The sequence below is a fragment of the Periophthalmus magnuspinnatus genome, chromosome 5 (genome assembly GCF_009829125.3).
Source record: "Periophthalmus magnuspinnatus isolate fPerMag1 chromosome 5, fPerMag1.2.pri, whole genome shotgun sequence".
Classification (NCBI taxonomy): Eukaryota; Metazoa; Chordata; class Actinopteri; order Gobiiformes; family Gobiidae; genus Periophthalmus; species Periophthalmus magnuspinnatus.
This window is the reverse complement of record NC_047130.1, coordinates 25,537,095-25,557,492: the sequence shown is the minus strand read 5'-3', so window position 1 is coordinate 25,557,492 and position 20,398 is coordinate 25,537,095. Positions and strand designations below refer to the sequence as shown.

The 20,398-nt window shown below is 38.4% G+C and overlaps 1 protein-coding gene and 1 pseudogene across 1 annotated transcript; both read left to right on the top strand.

Moving 5' to 3' along the window:
• The first annotated feature begins 1,948 nt into the window (after positions 1–1,948).
• On the top strand, positions 1,949–6,415 carry slc6a22.2 (solute carrier family 6 member 22, tandem duplicate 2). The gene is made up of 14 exons (XM_055222005.1): positions 1,949–2,085; positions 2,158–2,292; positions 2,561–2,701; positions 3,090–3,174; positions 3,582–3,714; positions 3,880–4,014; positions 4,499–4,602; positions 4,672–4,796; positions 4,872–4,984; positions 5,073–5,210; positions 5,293–5,395; positions 5,463–5,563; positions 6,039–6,209; positions 6,278–6,415. The coding sequence occupies exons 1-14, from the start codon at positions 1,971–1,973 to the stop codon at positions 6,413–6,415; spliced, it is 1,737 nt and encodes a 578-aa protein (XP_055077980.1). The 5' UTR covers positions 1,949–1,970.
• Positions 6,416–12,426: 6,011 nt separating this feature from the next.
• On the top strand, positions 12,427–18,662 carry LOC117370654 (green-sensitive opsin-like; annotated as a pseudogene).
• The last annotated feature ends 1,736 nt before the right edge of the window (positions 18,663–20,398 follow it).

Genomic DNA, 20,398 nt, shown 5'->3' with positions numbered 1-20,398 from the left:
CGCCTCCCTAGGGAGGTGTTCTGGGCATGTCCCACCGGGAGGAGGCCCCGGGGAAGACCCAGGACACGCTGGAGGGACTATGTCTCTCGGCTGGCCTGGGAACGCCTTGGGGTCCCACCGGAGGAGCTGGAGGTCGTGTCCGGGGTGAGGGAAGTCTGGGAGTCCCTGCTTAGACTGCTGCCCCCGCGACCCGGCCCCGGATAAGCGGAAGAAAATGGATGGATGGATAAACCTTGTCAGGACACATAAAAGAAGAGAGAAATGTACTATTTCTATGTATTTGACAAAAGGTTATGCCTTTCATTTCACTTTTGTGATACTGTTTTTGATCAAATTACAAAACATGTTCAGGATTCCTGAATGGTATAATAAGTCTGTGGAGGTGACTGGAAAGTTTGAACAAAATGGCGTCAAATTTTTTAATAGTGTCCCAGATTATCCAAATTCACCCTACTTCAACAAAAAGGATGTGAGGATGTCTGATTATCCAATCTGCTCAGCTATTCAGGGCTAATCTATCATTATAATGAATTTACTGTGTCATCAAGTTTGTCATTTAATTTAAAAAATAATGCATACAAGTTTAAACTTAGTTTGTGTAATTAATTTGTCTCCCACAACAAGACATCTGTGTCTTGCAGTTACACTGTAGCTTACCTAATCTTTTATTTTGCACCCTCTTCTTTCAGCAAAAGTTCAGCCCTTCAAAAAGTCTGGTGAAGCCACTTAACTCATAGTTAGATATCTGATTTAGTGACCTCTAGGGGTGATATGTTAAAAATCTGCTCTTTGTCAATGCAAAAGTCTATAAAAAACAAATACATGTTGATGGTGTGTAGCCAAATTACAAATTAAATTTAAACTCTGCACCTTTTGAAAATAAAACTTGTATCTCTCATACTGCCCAGTAGGTTATACTTTATTGAATGTCAGCCCTGTAAGCTTATGGCCTCATGCCCAGCCTGTAGGTTCAACCCATTAAAATGTTTATAGACATTATATAATGGACCATATGCAATTTTGTCCTACTTGTTTTGTTTTTTTAACAAAAATAAATAAATAAAGAAACGCTGATTAATATGATGTGATGCTACTAGTAAAGTCCCTGTGTGTTTCACAAACTGAAACACACAGGGAAACACAAAAGTAAATTGACACCTCACTCTTTTTCAAAGTTATTCAAGCAGAAAAGGAGACACCCACAGTCCTTTCCTCATCTCATAAAACTTATTTCTGCAATCACCCCCAAAAACAGACTTAATAAGATTGTCCTATAAAACCCGATCAATTTCACTTCCCAATTCCCATTCGAACACCATTAAAATCCCAACAAAGATACACAATTAGGCTAGCTGCTGTCATAATTACAACATCACAAGCTTTTGACACAGGTAGGGTCTAGTGTAATCAAATACAGTGCAAACCGACTCAGGCTGTACTGAGAGTGCCCATTTCCCCACAGACTGGTTCTATCAGTGTTGGCCACTCCTCTGAAACTCATTCATTTCGAACTCCTTCAGGTGAGCAATACTACAGGTGACACATCTCCTTTTTCTTAATTCTTTGATTTTATGACATAGTAGTAGTATTAGTAGAAGTAGTAGTAGTGGTAGCAGTAGTAGTAGAAGTAGTAGTAGTAGTAGTAGCAGTAATAGTAAGCCTAGTGTAAATATACGTTTGATTGTGTAGTTTGATGTTTCCATTTGTTCTTCCTTGTGTGCTGTGAATCCTAGCATAGCCTACTATTTTTTTTCATATTCACTGGACACATTTTTTACATAACATTCCCTGACAACAAATACAGATATAAACCGTGCATCTTTTGACACAGGAAGAACAGGCTGCGAGGTTCTAAAGTGATTATAGGTGCACAGTGTATTAAATTAATTATATAGTAAAAGTTGTCATTTTTAAAAATATATTTTGTTTGTAGTATGGGTGTGGGTCAGAACCAGCCTGAAGTAAAGGTCATGGAGAGGGAGACATGGGGCAGTAAAATGGAGTATCTCTTGGCTGTGGCAGGACACTTGGTTGGTCTTGGCAACGTGTGGAGATTTCCATATCTCTGCTACAAAAACGGAGGAGGTCAGTCCAAGTCAATAACAGGTCATTCTCATGTCGGCAGAACTGAAAGAGACATTTTTTTATTTTTCAAAGGTGTCTTCCTGATTCCATATGTGGTGTTCCTGTTCACGTGTGGCATTCCCATCTTCTTCATGGAGACCACTCTGGGACAGTTCACCAGCCAAGGAGGCATCACCTGCTGGAGAAAGCTCTGCCCTTTGTTTCAGGGTAAAATTAACCACTCCATCTGAATAGAGTTATATATTTATTCAATGCATGTGACAGAGAAACAAAGACTGGAACTGGAAAAAGTCCATGGAGACAAGCAAATGGTGACCCTGATCCAGTCTGTGTTAATGAGTCATTAAAACTACTTACTCAAAGCAATAAGTCCAATCATAAGGTCAAATTATAGGAATAGAAAAAAAGTTGTGCTCATCATGTTGTGTTGTTTTGAAACCTGAGCCCTGCCTGACACCCATGTTTCATCCCCCAGGTATCGGTTATGGAAGCCAAGTGGTGATCCTTTACAGTGGAGTTTACTACATCATTATTTTGGCCTGGGCGTTCCTCTATCTGTTCTCCTCCTTCAGTTCAAAGCTCCCATGGGCCACCTGTCAAAATTCTTGGAACACAGGTGAAGCGGTGACTGGTTTTACAAGTCTGCAATGTTTTGACTTTGTGATTATTTATTTATTTATTTATTTATTTATTTATTTATTTTAATTAGGACAGTGCATATTAATCAACATGTCAACAAACAGCATCAATGTAAATATGCCGGAATTAGCACAATAGATACTTTACATCCGTTGTCCTAAGGCAGGTCAGAAACAGAACATTTAGAGAAACACACAGATGAGACAAAAGTGCACATAGACACGACAACAAGTGAACCACAATAGACCATATTCTGAGTTTAAGATGCCCCAAGAAAAAAAAGAAAGAAAATATATATAGATGTGTGAGTAATGTTGTGTAATGTCTCTCTCTTTTTTTTTTTTTTTTTGCATTTGTCCAATAAGTTGACTGTTTTGAGCATGGATCCAATCAAACATCTGTCATGCAGTTGACCGGGGGCGGGTCCTCTTCTGTTGTGGAGTTCTGGGAGTGAGTGATTTTACACAATCACATTATTAGTACTACACATCTCAAACATCAAGAGTGGAAATGTGTATTTATTATATTGTATTTCTTTAATACAAATAGCTGTTATGATTTTGCTTTGATATCATGATATTTCAAATGGGGTTAGGGCTACCGAGTCAACTAGACAATCAAATGACTACTATACTTTATATTATATTTTGTGACCAGAGGTGGGTAGACTGGCCAAAAACTGTGCCCAAGTAAAAGTACCAATAGAAGTAGAAGCACTGGAGAAATGGCTCAAATAAGAGTAAAAAGGCATTGGGAAACTTTTATAAACAATACTAACTCTCTGTTTTATCTGACATTGTTGCACTCTATGAAACAAAAAACAGATTAGAAAGATGTATTTATGTCCTTGGTTCCAGGAGGAGGATCTTGGGACTGTCTGATGGGATTGACCACATTGGGAATGTTCGCTGGGAGTTGGCCTTGTGTCTTCTTTTGGCCTGGATTGTGTGTTACTTCTGTGTGTGGCAGGGAGTCAAGTCGACAGGAAAGGTTAAAAATCAAGATACACTTTGTAACTTTTCTGGTGGATGGTCTGTACCTGCTTGTCTTTATGGAGATGGATGGATTTTTAATTTATCTACTAAAAACGTTCCATTGTGCACCTTTAACAGCATTGATTAAAATTGTATTAATAAATGTTTAATTGTGTTTTAGGTGGTATACTTCACTTCCACATTCCCATACCTGATGCTAGTCGTATTGCTGATTCGCGGACTCACTTTACCAGGAGCTAAAGAGGGAGTGATATTCTACCTGTATCCAGACCCATCCAGACTCGCTGATCCAGAGGTAGACAGTGTTTCAGTGTTTGACATGCTTCTTCATTTCGCTGTCTATTCATGTGTCTGGAATATATGACAGGAATTGAAGCCTGGAAAATGCTGCGGGCTCCTTAGACCTTTGTTCCTTCAATTTGTGACAGAATTTACAGTATAGACAAGACATGTTTGAGATGTTATTGCTTCACCAAGAATTTTTCAACAGTATGAGATTAGAGTCATCTATCTCTATGGAAACAAGCAGGTAATAGCGGCAGGCAAAGTTACAGGTCACAATAAGAATGAATGTGTTTCAAGGTGTTTTTGACGTTTAGCAAAATGATAAAAAATCTCTTAAACTTTATTTAAGAGACTATTTTGCTGAAAGGTAGGGAGGGGGGCCTTGTCTCAGTTGAGGGATGAGGTGCCTCTTAGTTACCAGTTTGTCCCAAGGCTAACTAAAACATGCTAGGACAGGCGCCCCTAAACTCTTATATTCTTTTTGTGTACTGGAGGTTTGGAGTGATGCTGGCAGCCAGATCTTCTTCTCTTATGGTGTGTGCATGGGTATTCTCTGCTCACTTGGAAGTCACAATAAGTACAACAACAACTGCTACAAGTACAACACTGCAAATCTTATTTTATATATTATTTGATCGGTGAAACTAAAAGTATCTTTCTCCAACAGAGATTGTGTTTACTTGGGTCTCTTGAACAGTTTAACCAGTTTTGTAGCTGGATTTGCCATCTTCTCTGTCTTGGGCTTCATGGCAAAGGAGCAGGGAGTGCCTATATCAATGGTGGCTGAATCTGGTGATGAAGAAAAACGCATATATTTATTTATTTTTTTTTTTTTTACAGTACAGTAATAACTCTTCTTCACTATAGGTCCAGGCCTGGCGTTTATTGCTTATCCTCGTGCAGTGGCCATGATGCCTGTTCCTCAACTATGGGCCATTTTCTTCTTTGTGATGCTACTCTTATTAGGATTAGACAGTCAGGTCAGGATTTCAATCAAATGCATGAAAGATGGAACAAATGTACACCCTGTCACTAATTATCATGTATGTGCATCTGTCTGTTTTATAGTTTGTGAATCAGGAAGCTCTGGTCACCACCATCTCAGACATGTATCCAAACTTTTTTCAAAACCCTTGTCGAAGAAAACTGCTCCTCCTGGGCTTGTGTGTGGGGAGTTTCCTTGTTGGCCTTTTGCTAATTACTGAAGTGAGTCTGAACAATTATAGTGTGTCATCTGACTGTAATGTAAATATGTTTTTTTTTTTTTTTTTATTATTTTATTTGGTAGGGAGGCCTCTACATTTTTCAGCTGTTTGACTACTACGCCTGCAGTGGGATGACCCTGTTGTTGTTAGCCGTGTTTCAGTCCGTGTGTGTCGGATGGGTCTATGGTAATCATAACTGAACTGAATACAATTTTACAGTACTTATATTTTACAGGTATGATTTATTGTGCAGGTGCAGATCAGATGTATGATAATATCCAGGACATGATTGGATACCGGCCTAATGCCTTTATGAAGTATTGTTGGCAGTACCTTACCCCTGGAGTGTGTACTGTGAGTATTATTGCATGTGGACAAAGTCTGTGTGTGACATCTGCCAAAGACTCATGTGCTTTGTCTTACACAACCTCACTGGCCTTAACCTTATTGAGCATTTATTTAATTACAGGTGTTTTATTGCTACCATGTTACATAAGTTACAAAATTCATTTCTGAACACAGATAGCTATTTGCTCTGACTTCTCCTCTGGTGACTATTTTAGATTTGCGTTCCCTTTCAGTTTTGAATAGACATGCAGAAGCTAAAACTTGAATATACCCAGGAGTTATTATACCTGTAACTTGGTCAGATAATAATAATAATAATAATAATAATAATAATAATAATAATAATAATAATAACAACAACAATAATAATAATAATAATAATAATAATAATAATAATAATAATAATAATAATAATAATAATAATAATAATAATAATAATAATAATAATAATAATGTTATTCTGTGTTTCTCCCCTGTCTAGCTGACAATAGTCTTTTCTTTGGTAAAATATTCTCCTCTTAAATTTAACAACACTTATGAGTACCCGTGGTGGGGTTATGCCATCGGGGGACTTTTCACTCTCTCCTCCACACTCCTGGTGCCATTGTACATGCTTTATGCAGTTTGTGTCACACCTGGAACATTCAAACAGGTATGTATGCCTACATTAGTCTACATTAGCCTACAAATAAAATATAATCTGACATTGTTTTTCCACAGAGAATAAAGATTTTGTGTTCTCCAGCAAAAGACTTAAAGAGAAGAGAGGTCAATAAAGAAGCTTTTCAGACGTTTACAGATCTGTACACACTACGAATACAAGATGATATCCATGAAGTAGTCCCAGTAATAGTTTGAAAAAACGACTGAAAAACAGCAATGCTAAAACTCACCACAAGAGGCCGCACATCTACCTCCACTGCATTCTAAAAGGCCTAATCCTGAATTAAAAAAATAAATAAAAAAATAAACCCAACATAAACATGACCCTAAACTTAACCTAAAATGAAGAATATTTAAATATTATTTTCTTGCTCTTGTGAACCTTATTCTGGTGCAGTTTGATGATAAATACAAATGGAAAGCACTTTAAACTCTCCCCTGTGTATTATGACTTTAACAAACGTCAAAAGTCTTTGATTGCATGTATTTTATTATTATTTTTATTATTTTTTTTAATAAACGTTCTTTTTGAAAAATTGTCTTTGTTTTGTTTCATTATAAGAAACATGTAGGCTAAATTGCGCCATCTTCTGGCTGATATGAGGCAACGACACATCATCACTGTGCCTATTATTAGGTTTATTATATGTATGTATGTGTGTGTGTGGGGGGTGTGTGTTTGTATGTAGGGGTGTGTGTGTGTGTGTGTGTGTGAGTGTGTGTGGGGGGGGGTGGGTGTGTGTGTGTTTGTATGTATGTGTGTATGTATGTATGTATGTATGTATGTATGTATGTATGTATGTATGTATGTATGTGTGTGTGTGTGTGTGTATGTATGTATGTAGGGGTGTGTGTGTGTGTGTGTGTTTGTATGTAGGTGTGTGTGTGTGTGTTTGTATGTATGTGTGTATGTATGTATGTGTGTATTTGTGACCTACTGAACATACACTACAGTCCATCTATGCTTCTGAAGTAAAGGTATCACGCTGTATCACATTGTTAGAGATGGCTCCATCTTCTGGCTGACACGAGGCATAGCACATATTACGTTATTACCACAATTATCTCCTCTGTTTTGTATTTTTAGTTAAAATGATTAGGTTTACTACTGCTTCTATATCTACATGTTGGCTGAATAAATTGCTGTAACAGCTCACTAACCATGCCACTAACAAGTACTGTACTGTACCAGACAGGTAACGTAGCTCTGCAAAAGGAATCAGTCACTGGTTTAAGATGTTCTGATATTTCATGATTCATTTGTTTCAGCTACTATGTACTCATGTGGAGTGGACTGGACCCCTCTCTTTCAGTGAGGGCACCTGGGAAGATAAGGTGAGGAGAGACCCTATAGGACAACAGGACAGAGAGAGGATAACCTTGGCCTACGTAAGGGTTAGTGGTCTCTGTGAATGAAAGACTCCTGAACAGGTAGGCTCTCACCACCAGTCGGATAGAAATGTGCAGTCTGGAAAAAGATTGGACTGCTCAGTTTGTTGTAATAATTCAATGAGAATTACAAAATACTAGTCTGTAAGTTATGTTGACCCACATTTATTTGACAGTTACAGTTTGAAATAAGCTGCTTGCAAAGTGACAAACAGTTCTGAGCTTTGGTCCCAGTTCACAGTAGTATTGTATTGTCTGTAGGAGATAACTTGAGTTGCCCTTTCTTTGTGAGAGTTCATCTTGTTCTTCGCTCTAACTGAATCTGTTCATCTTCATTCACACAGAGGCTGACCACTGGAGTCAACCTGTTCTGGTTCTGGAAATCAATTTTTCATTCATTTTCCCCATAGACGTTTCGAAAAATTGAAATATTAAAAGTTCAAAGGCATCGTGGAGGCTAACCAGCTACTGCAAACTAATATCCATAACACCTTTTTAAATACAAAAAGGCCGTTTAAAATGTTTTAATAACTTTGAGGTTTATCTCTACATTAAACTATTATTCAAAAAAAAGAAAAAAAAAAAAAGATTAAAAAATGTACAAAAAGGACTAATTTTCACAGTAACTTACAATGTAGTTGAAAAATGGATTGGTCAGTTTCTTTCCATGCAAAACGTCTGTGTCAATTACATGATCAATATAAACAACTGGTAATTTGCAGTTCAAATACGCAGTTTTGTTTTGTTTTTTTCAAATATGTCAGTATTAACACATTATATTAGGGTTCACTTATTAACTTATAACAAGCTGCTAGTTTGCATGAATCTAATTGGTTTGATTTGGATTAGTACTTTTTGAAGCCCTAATTCTGCATAACCCTATTGTGTTGCTAATTAGACATTTCCTTTTCTTTCCTGGTAATAAACGTCTTACAATAATAATGCTATTGTAAATGTTTAATTAGCAGCAGAATACGATTATGTAGAATGGCCAAAAAATACAAATTAACACGGAATTAACCATTTGCTCGTATGCAAATAAGGGGCTAGTAGGGCCTAAAATAAAATGTCACCTTTGAGTCTTTGAAAAAGTTGTTTACCCACAGCTTATTAACTTTCTCCAAATGAACAACCCCTTTGATGCTTTCCAATCAGGTTTTAGACCCATCACAGACTGAGATGCTCTTATCAAGGTGACAAATGTCATCCGCCTGAACACTGATGCAAAGTCTTAGTCTTGATCCTGTTAGATCTGAGTGTTTCCTTTGACACTGTGGATCATGGGATCCTCTTACAGAGACTAGAGGACTGGGAGGGCATCTGTGGTACTGCACTAAACTGGTTCAAACTAACTAGAAGACAGGCAGTACTTTACTGAAAATGGAAAATGTCTCAGATCAAATGTCCTAATGTGTTATTTTTTTAAATCACCTTTGCATTTATATAGATTTAAAAATGATAAAATGTTCATTATACGTGAAGTCTAGATAAGTTAAGGTGAACTCTGACCTTCTCAGTTCAAAGGTTAATATTGTGCGCTCAGCTCGCGAGCGCAGTGAAGATGTGCACTGAATGTAGTTTACTCCAAAAACATGGTAGGAAATATACCACTTTCACAACGAATTTTATGACTGTAAAAGAAATCTGCGGCGACTGTGGCGACGGCAAAACGGCACAATGTGGAGGGACAAAAGCTCTGCGCTGACTCCCCACCAGGAGGCGCTCTACGGGCAGAAAAAGAGTTAAAAGCAGCTTTGGTTACGCAATAGGCTTTTTTCACGAGAGGGGCAAAAAAGTCACAAAAAGCAAACTAGATTTATTAAAAAATATGTAAGTAGATTTTTCTTTAATATTGCATAATTGATAACAAAAAAACTTTCTCCAGCTAAACTCAGAGAAGACTGAAATCATCATCTCTCTAAAACCTTCAAATGAGGCTAGAAATCTAGGGGTAATAATGGACTCAGACTTGAACTTTAACAGACACATCAAATTAGTAACATCTGCAGTTTCTTACCATCTAAAAACATTGCAAAAATTAAAGGTATACTGTCAAAACCAGACTTGGAGAGACATTATAGTACATCCAGAACGCTGCTGCTCGGGTCCTGACAAGGACCAGGAAGTACTTCACATGTGTCTTGTGCTCAGGTCTCTGGCTCCTGTGGCTCAGAGACTTTAAAGCAGCTCAGTGTGAACAAGTCTCTCCATGGACCAGCACCAAAGTATATCTCTGACATGTTAGTGCCACATGAACCATCTCACACTCTGAGGACTTCAGGGACTGACCTCCTGCTGGTGCCCAGAGTCAGGACTAAACATGGAGAATCAGCGTCTCAGTTTTGTGCAGCTTAAACTTGAAACAGTCTTCCTGAAGATGTGAGACAGGCCTCTACTTTAACAATGTTTAAATCTAGACTCAAAACAGTTCTGTTTAGCTGTGCATACGACTGAATGTTTTTTTATTCTGCACTCCTCTCTTTTAATGTTAATTTTGTGATGATTATTTGTGATTTATTTTTTGGATTAAAATCCAAAACATAAATCACAAAGTAGAGGCCTGTCTTTCTTGTTCTGTAAAGCACAATTACAACAATAGTTCATTATCATTTCACACCTTTCTTTGCTCTTCTGTGTCATTGAAATGTAGGTCAGTAGAAAAGTACAAATTGAAAGTGACACTTGTCGGCCCTAAGTTGGCACGTCTATCTTGTGTTTTGACTTGCACATGACCTACTCAACAACCCGGGTATTGCGTCGGAAGTGTGAATCCAATTTGTGCATTCTGTGGATTAGAATGAGGTTTAACAGCTTGCAGGTGACAATTTTTGGACCCTAAGTAGATAAATGGAAGCTCCTTGGTCAGAAATCCCAAAGCCGAGTGACAGATGGTTTCCTGCAGACAAAACAGAATCCTGGTTAAAATGAATCGCAATGCTTGTCACATTTTTACTCATTTTTACTTTTTCTTTCTAAAAACTGTGCAGACCTGATCATCACAGCTTCCTAAATGACACAGTATGAACAGAAAAAATATAAATACCAACCATAGAAGTGATTTTAGCGGCCTGCATTCATCATTATACAGAATTAATACAGAAACTGAACTAACAAATCTCAAATAGATACTGTAAATTTACGTGCTGAAAAACTGTGTATTTTGCTGTATTGTTTGCCTGTTCTATATTGCTTAGTAAGTAAATTTAGGTATTGCGGTCAGCGTGTGTTTACTCATTTATTTATACATACATTACAATACTTGTGTGAAGCTGATTATTATGATTTTTTTTAATTTTTTTTTTACTGATGTGACGTACAAGCAGATTGTGACATTTCCTTTACTGACAGTGAACTCTGTAAATATTTGGCATTAGCTGCGGTGCTCAGGAGGATTGCGGTAATTGACAAATTGATTAGATGAAACCTACCCCTAATCTAGTTATATCTTTTAAGTGCTTTGTAATGAGAGTAGTGCTTTCTCTGTAACACTGACAACTTCAAAACATTCAACTGGATAGAAGGAATATTCTGTAACCATGTTCTTTTTACCTCTATACATTCAATGGTACTCTGACTTCCCTCATCAACCCAAAATATGGACAACATGCAAAATCCTCATCTAATGTAGTCTGCACCAATCCTAGCACAAGTAATGCTGCAGAGGTAACTAGTAAATGTACTGAATGAAAGCTACCACTAGTTCCCCTGGCAGTTGTATGTGGTAGAGGTTAGTTCTTTATTGTCTCTGTGTTAAAACAAACAAACAAAAAAAGTATAGTTTGGTTGCATAAGTGTTCACACCCATTCTCTCTGGAGCATTGTTCTAATCCAAACTGATCCAGCACGTTCAAATGCAAGCTTAATTGTTCTGGTTATAAACTGGCCACCGTGGCTATATTGGCTGTTTACATGAGAGTCACCGAAGAAGCACCAGGACTGGCCCAAGTCTTGTTGCTCTGCCGTTAATGCCGTTGTGTTTTGTGTTTCCAACTTGTTGCGCAGAGCAGATCTCCCTCTGCAAGCCTATCCCTGACCAAATAGTCACGAGTTATAAGTTATAGTATATTCTTAGTATGTATAGTATATATTGTGATTTTATATATGTTATCTGTTATTGTTATTGTAAATGTATATGTTTTATATACATATACATACACACACAAACACACACATATTTATTTTTTATTTTATTTTATTTTTTTGTGCCTTGTGCATGCTGCTGTTTTGACTTCTGACCCTCTGAATGAGTTTCCCTCGGTGAAATAACAAAGACTCATTGGCAAATTGATTGGATGAAACATACCCCTAATCCAGTCCTTTCACTGGTTCTGTCAGTAAAACCTCTCACCAGGGCCAATTAGAAGGATGCAGATAACACACTGCAGCAACATAAACGAGTTACAGTCAAAAAGTGAGAGAAAATAAAAAGCATCAATTTAATGCTAACAAATCTTTTTACATGACTGGACTTTTGGCGTGACCTCTTGCTGCCCCTTGCTACTTTCAAATCCTAATAAGTGTGGTTTTGTCGTTAAGATCCAAAACAATATGTCACATTTGTTTACCCACAGTCTTCCTTTAAATGGTTTTAGTTGTAAACATGTTAAACGGGTATGCATGGTTTTGATGACAACACCAAGAAAAAGATTAGAGGATGATTTAGCTAATCTTTTTACTAATCTTATGTAGATGTCATGGAGCTATATAAAAGTGGCACATGTTTTGAGAGAGTCCAGTTAGTTCTCAGGACACCTCCATATACTTGTGTTTAGCCTTAGCCTTCAAGGAATCTTCCCTTGACTACGCAGCAGGAAGAAATGGGCTGGGAAGGTGGAAATGAGCCCAATGGGACAGAGGGGCGAGACTTCTACATCCCGATGAACAACCGCACAGGGGTGGTCCGGAGTCCTTTCGAGTACCCACAATAATATTTAGCTGACCCGTGGATGTTCAAGCTGCTGGCTCTTTACATGTTTTTTCTCATCTGCACTGGATTCCCCATCAATGCACTGACACTGGTGGTGACAGCACAAAACAAGAAGCTTAGACAACCTCTCAATTTCATCCTGGTCAACCTGGCTGTAGCTGGTCTCATCACGGTGATTTTTGGATTCACCGTTACGTTTGTTTCTTCACTTATGGGATATTTCTCTATGGGGAAAAATGGGATGCACTATTGAGGGCTTCATGGCTACACTTGGAGGTAAGTTCCCAAATCACTTCTTATTTTGATTTGTTACAGTTTTAAAGTTGTAATTTTATATTTTTAGGTCAAGTGTCCCTGTGGTCTCTGGTGGTCCTGGCGGGTGAGCGTTACATGGTAGTCTGCAAGCCAATGGGTAGTTTTAAATTCACTGCCACACATGCTGGAGCAGGATGTACATTCACTTGGATCATGGCATTGTCCTGTGCAGTACCACCTCTGGTTGGCTGGTCAAGGTAATTTAATTAACCAATTAACAAATTATGAAGATGTTAAGGTCAGAAATAACAGAGATGCAAGGTCATAGTGCTCATATACACTAATCTTTTGGGGAAAAAAAAAAAATCTGTATTAATGTGCGTTTTGCAGATACCTTCCAGAGGGTATCCAGGTATCATATGGACCAGACTACTACACTCAGGCTCCTGGTTACAATAATGAGTCATTCGTCATGTACATGTTCACCTGACACTTCCTTGTGCCTGTCTTTACCAACTTTTTCACTTATGGAAACCTGGTCTTCACCGTGAAGGCGGTAAGACAACTCAGAACATCTGCACACAATCTCATGACCAAAACACACTGCAACAACACAGCAACTATAACAACATTGTGACGCCTTATAATTACCATTGTCATAGTTCACAGTTTGTTTCTTTTCTGGTTGTGTCCAGGCTGCAGCCCAGCAGCAGGACTCAGCCCCACTCAGAAAGCTGAGAAGGAGGTGACCCGCATGTGCTTCCTGATGGTCCTGGGGTTCCTGGTGGCCTGGACTCCGTATGCTAGCTTCGCCACATGGATATTCTTCAACAAAGGAGCAGCTTTCTATGGCCATTCCTGCCTTTTTCTCGAATAGCTCTGCCCTGTTTAACCCAATCATCTATATCTTAATGGACGAGCAGGTACACTATTGTTCCATTTAAGCCTGTCCCTATAGTGTCTGTTTTATGGTGTACTGTATCTGTATAAAAAAGGTTGAATTTTTAGGTTCTAAAGGCTCTACAGTATATGGGATTAGGCTTATGTAACCCCACGGAGTAGTGTCTATGAGCTTGTTCAATGTCACCTTTCTTTTTTCAGTGAGGTCAGACACATCAAGCCTGCAGTCTAATGAGGAGCATGGCCTATAATATTAGAACCACACATGTCAATACACTTTAAATCCTTCCTCATGACAGCTTGGTTTTAATTTAATTTCACTTCTCTGATTGTTTTCATAGAAATGTTATTGCTTTGAATGAATGTCATTTGACTTATCTATCTCTGTGTATCCATGGTGGCATTTTTGGTGTCAGGCAATTCAATAATATCTCTATGAAGTAGGTAATGGACTCTCCCCAGAAAAGTGACAGTGTACATATAATTGTCACGGAGAAATAATTATATTTTTTCTTAACAATTAAACACACACAACTTTTGGACAGCTAAAAATGTTTTGCCTTTTTTATGGAAAAAGTAAACACAAAGTGAATCTACACCTGATCTTAAAACAGTTTTATGTTTATAAATGTAACTTTGCTTTAAATGTAAATGTATGTGAATATATTACTTTACTGTGATTTAATGCCCTTTTTGTTTGACTCTTTCAGCTCCGTAGCTGCATGCTCAGCACTGTTGGTATGGGAGGCATGGTGGACGATGAGACCTCAGTGTCTACCAGCAAAACAGAAGTGTCCTCTGTCTCTTAAACAGATGAAAGGGTTTTTTTTTCTTATGGACTGAGACAATATCAGTATTTACAGCTACAATGGCTCGGTCTTCCAGCTCAGAAGAGTCTCACTAAAGAAGTGCCAGTATTTTTTTCTTCCGCTGAGTCTGGATTTATCTTGGCCAACTGTAAATGTCAATTTACAATTAGATTATGAATGCAGATCTATTATTATTGCAAAAATGAAAAATATAATAAACATATTGATGGCATGAATGCTACTGGACTTATTTCTTTCTTTATTTTATTTAAATGGGACAGTGTATGTTCATGAACATATAAATGTAAATATGCCAGAATTATCCCGAAGGCTCCTTTACATCTGTAGTCCCTGGCAGGTTAGAGAGAAACAACAAGAAACTACAAGTTCATACAATAGACATAAGAACAGATTGTCAATTACAATTCATAAGACAAACAGGGATGAAACAGCTCAATGAAACACAATCATAACATACAACACTGACATGTACACAGTAGCATAACATTAATGATCACAGCTCTGGTTCCTCTGGAGCCATCGTTTCAGATTCATTTTAAATGTACTGAATGTCGTAGAGTCTCTTATTGCAGCTGGGATGTTGTTCCAGATTTCTGTGCCCTTGACTGATAACACCTGCTGACTAAATGTAGTGCGTGTATAAGGTATTACACAGTCACCTCTGGTAGAGGCTCTTGTTACTCTACCACTAGTGCTGGTTTTGGCCATAATGAACTCACCCAAGGAGCGAGTCCATTTAAGACCTTGTATACTGAACAGGCTAGTTTAAATTTTCTAAAATTTGCAAAACTTAAAATATTATATTTCTGAAGTATGAGACAATGATGAAAAGATAAAGATATTCTATCAAATATTTTTAAAGCTTTTTAAAAAGTCATTCTATTGCTTTTATGGTTGTCATGTTTGCCAATGACCAGATAGTAATGCAGTATTCAATGTGAGATAAAATCATGCTGTACTGTGACTGACAACCCTAATTCTGGGTTCCCTGCCGAAGGACCATAGCTACTATAAAGGCTCTAGCCACCAGCAATCCCAAATGGGATCAAGATAAAATAAGCCTTTATTGTCTTGGATATCAGGGGCACACTAAAAATACAAAACATCACACCAAAAAACATAACATCCAAACAAAATACTGATTGAGAGCTGCACAATCACTGAAAGGAAAAGAGCCATTACACATTACACAATGTAATATTTTTGTACTTCTACTCAAATTCTAAATTTTATCAGTAGAGTGTTGGAGTGTTGCACTGTTGCCATACAGTTACATTGTAAGTGATAAGTGGATATAAATAAATAAATAAATAAATATTACCAAAATTGCAGGGACACAGAGTCATCAAGGAGGGTCAAGTCAGTCAAGTCAGTTTGGATTTGTGATCACTAACGGCTTGGTTAAGGCCTTCATTTTGTTTTTAAGAGAGCTCATTCAAATTTTTGAGAATTTGTGGAAGAATTTAGTTTCTTCTTTCCAGTTACAATTGAAGAGAGGTTTTGGTACCAGCTGCACTTTTTTAGGACATGTATGTCATTAAACTCACTGCAGTGATGAGGCAAAAGGTGTTATACACTTGTGTTAAACATGTGAGAAACTCTTCGGAGTCCTCAGTGTCTCTTTGTTTGCAGGATTGGATTTTGTCAGTATCGATAGAGGCAGGAAAGACTTTCGTGATAGCTGTGCAGATGTTGTTTACAGTTTCTGTATACAAAGCACTGGAGTCATGGTTCCAATGAATATGATTGCTTTGCAGTTCAGTGTTCTGAAGTTGATCAGCTATTTTGTGCTATTCAGTAGGTTTCATTTTCATGATCAACACTCTCCTTAGCTCACCCATAGTAGGTTTGAAAGTTCTTTAGCAAAAATCTGAGCTGATGCTGTAGGATTGGGCAGATGTTAAGACATTGCAGATATTTCAGAAGAAATCTATGGATGGAAAACTATTGTTGGACCTTGTGGACCAGAGACTTCAACCATTGGCATTGTGCATATTGTGTCTTCTTCAGCACAGTGGAAGAAGACACAGTGCTGTGCTGTGAGCAGTGGGGTAATAGTCCTGTTGATGGAAGTGTTGGAGCCTTGAGTTGTGAGAAATTGCTTGTTTCCACTGTATCGGTGCGTGTCCATTACTGTCCTGTGTGAGTTATTTGGTGAAGGATCACACAGACAGGTTGGATGGGGGTTGTTCAGATCTGGATCAAACTTCAGTACAGTCAACTGTTGAGACAAAGGACTCTGCGAGTGGAGCAGTTTCAATTCACATATTTCAGTTGCATGTTCAAAGAGAAGAGGCTTGTGCATAGTTTTGCTGATTTTGACTTCAGCTTCGTCTTTTCGTGTTTTCAAAATGTTTTTTAATCAAAAATGTTACTTTTTCTTGCATTTCGACTTCGTTCTCACACACATTCTCACACTGGTTTCCAGTGCATGAACATTTTGCACAAGTGCACCAAATTCTGAAGACCTCTTATCTCCATGTTTTCTTCTAATAAAATCAACAATGGGGCCTCTCCCTTGATGTTTTGCTCTCTATTTTAGATGTTTTAGCACTCATAACTTCCAATATTTCCACTTTGTAGATGAAGATTTCCTTTTAAAATGAAATAAAGTCTGTAGTCACCAAGTAAACCTTGTTCGAATCCAGTGGTGGTGATCCAGGACAGAAACCAATGTCCATCCATGTTCTTCTTTGAAAGCTCCATACATCAGGACAGAAATCAAAAGAAAGACAAAATTCCATCTGCACTGTGTTCTGGACGGCCGTTCGTGGATCCCACTCTTCTGAGACCATTATTGTTGTGGAAAAATTACAATTCTAGATAAAAAGTAATCCAGTTGTGAAATCCATTGAGTTTTGAAATACAAAAAAGGTTTATTCTTTGTTACGGCAGATATGGGCAAGACAGGGCCCAGACCTGCCCTGGCAGCAGGCCCTCTGAGTCTTTCAACTAGAGCATCTCTCCCCTTGGTCCTTAGTCTCCCCCAGAGCATCTGAGCCCTGAGTATTTATACCAGAACGATGAAGCTACATGCATTTCAACGCAGTGACTTTTGTTCCACACCCATGAGATAATACACTTTTACACTTAAACAGGTAGAACAACATAGAATTTCCTGTGGGATGGAGACAGAGCCTTCACACATGTTAATGTCTGGTCTGGCTCTGACAGACTGACACAGATCAAATGCATTTAAAGACAGATGATAAGAATATTTTCTTCACAACATGAATATACTTACATTTCCATCACAGTAAGACTAATAAAAGCAAAAGGCAATACATTAGATAAATAGCAGGAAAAAAACAAAACAAACATGTAAGATAAAATAATATAAATGCAGTTGTACTTTTCTTACAAAGCCATCATAGCAGCAATTAACTCAATGACAGCAGACTGTACGTTATCTCAGAACTTGTTCACTGATCTCTATCGCATCACCACTGATAAGGCATAACTCCTGTCTTCTCTTTCTCCAGGCTGGAGCCCAGCAGCAGGACTCTGCCTCCACTCAGAAAGCTGAGAAGGAGGTGACCCGCATGTGCTTCCTGATGGTCCTGGGGTTCCTGGTGGCCTGGACCGTGTACTAGCTTCGCCACATGGATATTCTTCAACAAAGGAGCAGCTTTCTCAGCCGTTGCCATGACCATTCCTGCCTTTTTCTCTAAGAGCTCTGCCCTCTTCAGTCCTATTATCTACGCGCTCATGAACAAACAGGTCAGTAGAATATCCATGGTTTCAGAATGATGAAAAATTGGGTCCATAGTACCATAGTGATTTTGTTTGAGAAAAAGTTGCATGTAACAAGACGCTGAAATCCAAATGTGACATTTTGAAGCTTTAACCATGTTAGTAACATATCTGGAGGAGGTGTACTTTGTTTCAATCTTGGATGTTTATGGAATACTATTTCTGGAGTTGTTTTCTGGTTGTCCTTTTTTGGTTCAGAGGCTTAAATTGCCTTAACTATGAACCCTGTATCTGCTAATGACTTATACAAACCTGCCTAATCTCTCACATCACATCTCTTCTCTTCTAGTTCCGTAATTGCATGCTCAGTGCAGTTGGTTTGGGAGGCATGGTTGATGATGAGACCACAGTGTCTGCCAGCAAGACAGAAGTGTCCTCTGTTTCCTAAAGGCTTTGCACCGGACCACTCTCTTATCCCAGATCACTGTGCCAACATATGGACTGCCTATTTTTTGTATTCCAACAGAGCAACATGGCTGCCATGTCCTATACACCCTATATGTGTGTATAGCTACTGTGAAGGTTGAAAGAGTAAATGAAAAAATACATAAAAATGAAACACTGGATGTTGTTGGGTGAAGATGTTGATGTATACATTTTGTAAATGTAAAAAAAAAAATGCATACATGAAAAATATTTGATGTTTCCCTTCAAGTAACATGTGGTTTAGGTGTAATACATTTGGAAACTAGCTGGTGTATTTACAGAAATATTAATTAATGCATTTCCCCAATCAAATAATAAATACATTTATAGGTATTAGAATAATCAAAAATTGGGGATGTTTCCATAGAAAATTATAATCAAAGTATTATATAGAGAATATCAAAACACTATATAACAAAAACGATTATATAAAACAAACTCCCACATAAAGAAAAGAAAGTTTATTCACATCTGACATATGTTGTACTTTGTATCTATGTCTATATCTATATCTATATTGATCTACCTCTCTTCTCTCTCTCTCTCCCTCTCTCAGGGATGGGAGAGACTATGCAGGCAAAGTCTCAGTCTTGATCCTGTTAGATCTGAGTGCTGCTTTTGACACTGTGGATCATGTGATCCTCTTACAGAGACTAGGGGACTGGGTGGGCATCTCTGGTACGGCACTAAACTGGTTCAAGTCCTATTTAGCAAACAGGGAGTACTTTGTTGAAATTGGAAAATGTATATCAGATAAAATGTCCCTGACCTGTGGGGTGCCCCAGGGTTCAATCCTGGGACCCCTGCTGTTCAATCTCTACATGCTGCCGTTAGGCCAGTTAATACGCAGCAATAATGTGTCTTACCACAACTATGCAGATGACACTCAGATCTATGTCTCACTGCAGCAGGTGACTATGGACCAGTGGATTCACTCTGCCACTGCATCCAACAGATCAGTGTGTGGATGCAAAACAACTTTCTTCTGCTAAACTCAGACAAGACTGAAGTCATCATCTTTGGCCCACAGAAACATAGAGAAAGTGTCAGCAGTCACCTCCAGTCTCTCTCTCTAAAACCTTCAAATCAGGCTAGAAATCTAGGGGTAACAGGGGACTCAGACTTGAACTTTAACAGCCACATCAAATCAATAACATCTGCAGCTTTTTACCACCTAAAAAACATTGCAAAAATCAAAGGTAAACTGTCAAAGCCAGACTTAGAGAGACTTATCATGCATTTGTCTCCAGTAGGTTAGACGACTGTAACGTCCTGCTCACTGGCCTCTCCAAACGAGCCTTAACACAGAACAGAACATCCAGAACACTGCTGCTCAGGTCCTGACTAGAACCAGGAAGTATGAGCACATAAGTCCTGTGCTCAGGTCTCTGCACTGGCTTCCTGTAGCTCAAAGAATAGACTTTAAAGCAGCTCTGCTTGTGTATAAGTCTCTCCATGGCCTAGGTCCAAAGTTCATCTCCGACATGTTAGTACCATATGAACCATCTCACACTCTGAGGACTTCAGGGACCGGCCTCCTGCTGGTGCCCAGAGTCAGGACTAAACATGGGGAATCAGTGTTTAAGTTTTATGCAGCTAAAACTTGGAACAGTCTTCCTGAAGATGTGAGACAGGCCTCGACTTTGACAATGTTTAAATCCAGGCTCAAAATGGTTCTGTTTAGCTGTGCATACGACC

What these genes read in the sequence shown, in the direction of transcription:
- slc6a22.2 (XM_055222005.1), top strand. Translation starts at nt 1,971, where the DNA reads ATGGAGAGGGAGACATGGGGCAGTAAAATGGAGTATCTCTTGGCTGTG. An exon ending in GCTCTGCCCTTTGTTTCAGG is followed by an intron (nt 2,293 to 2,560) that starts GTAAAATTAACC and finishes TTCATCCCCCAG; the next exon opens with GTATCGGTTATGGAAGCCAA. An exon ending in GAGTCAAGTCGACAGGAAAG is followed by an intron (nt 3,715 to 3,879) that starts GTTAAAAATCAA and finishes ATTGTGTTTTAG; the next exon opens with GTGGTATACTTCACTTCCAC.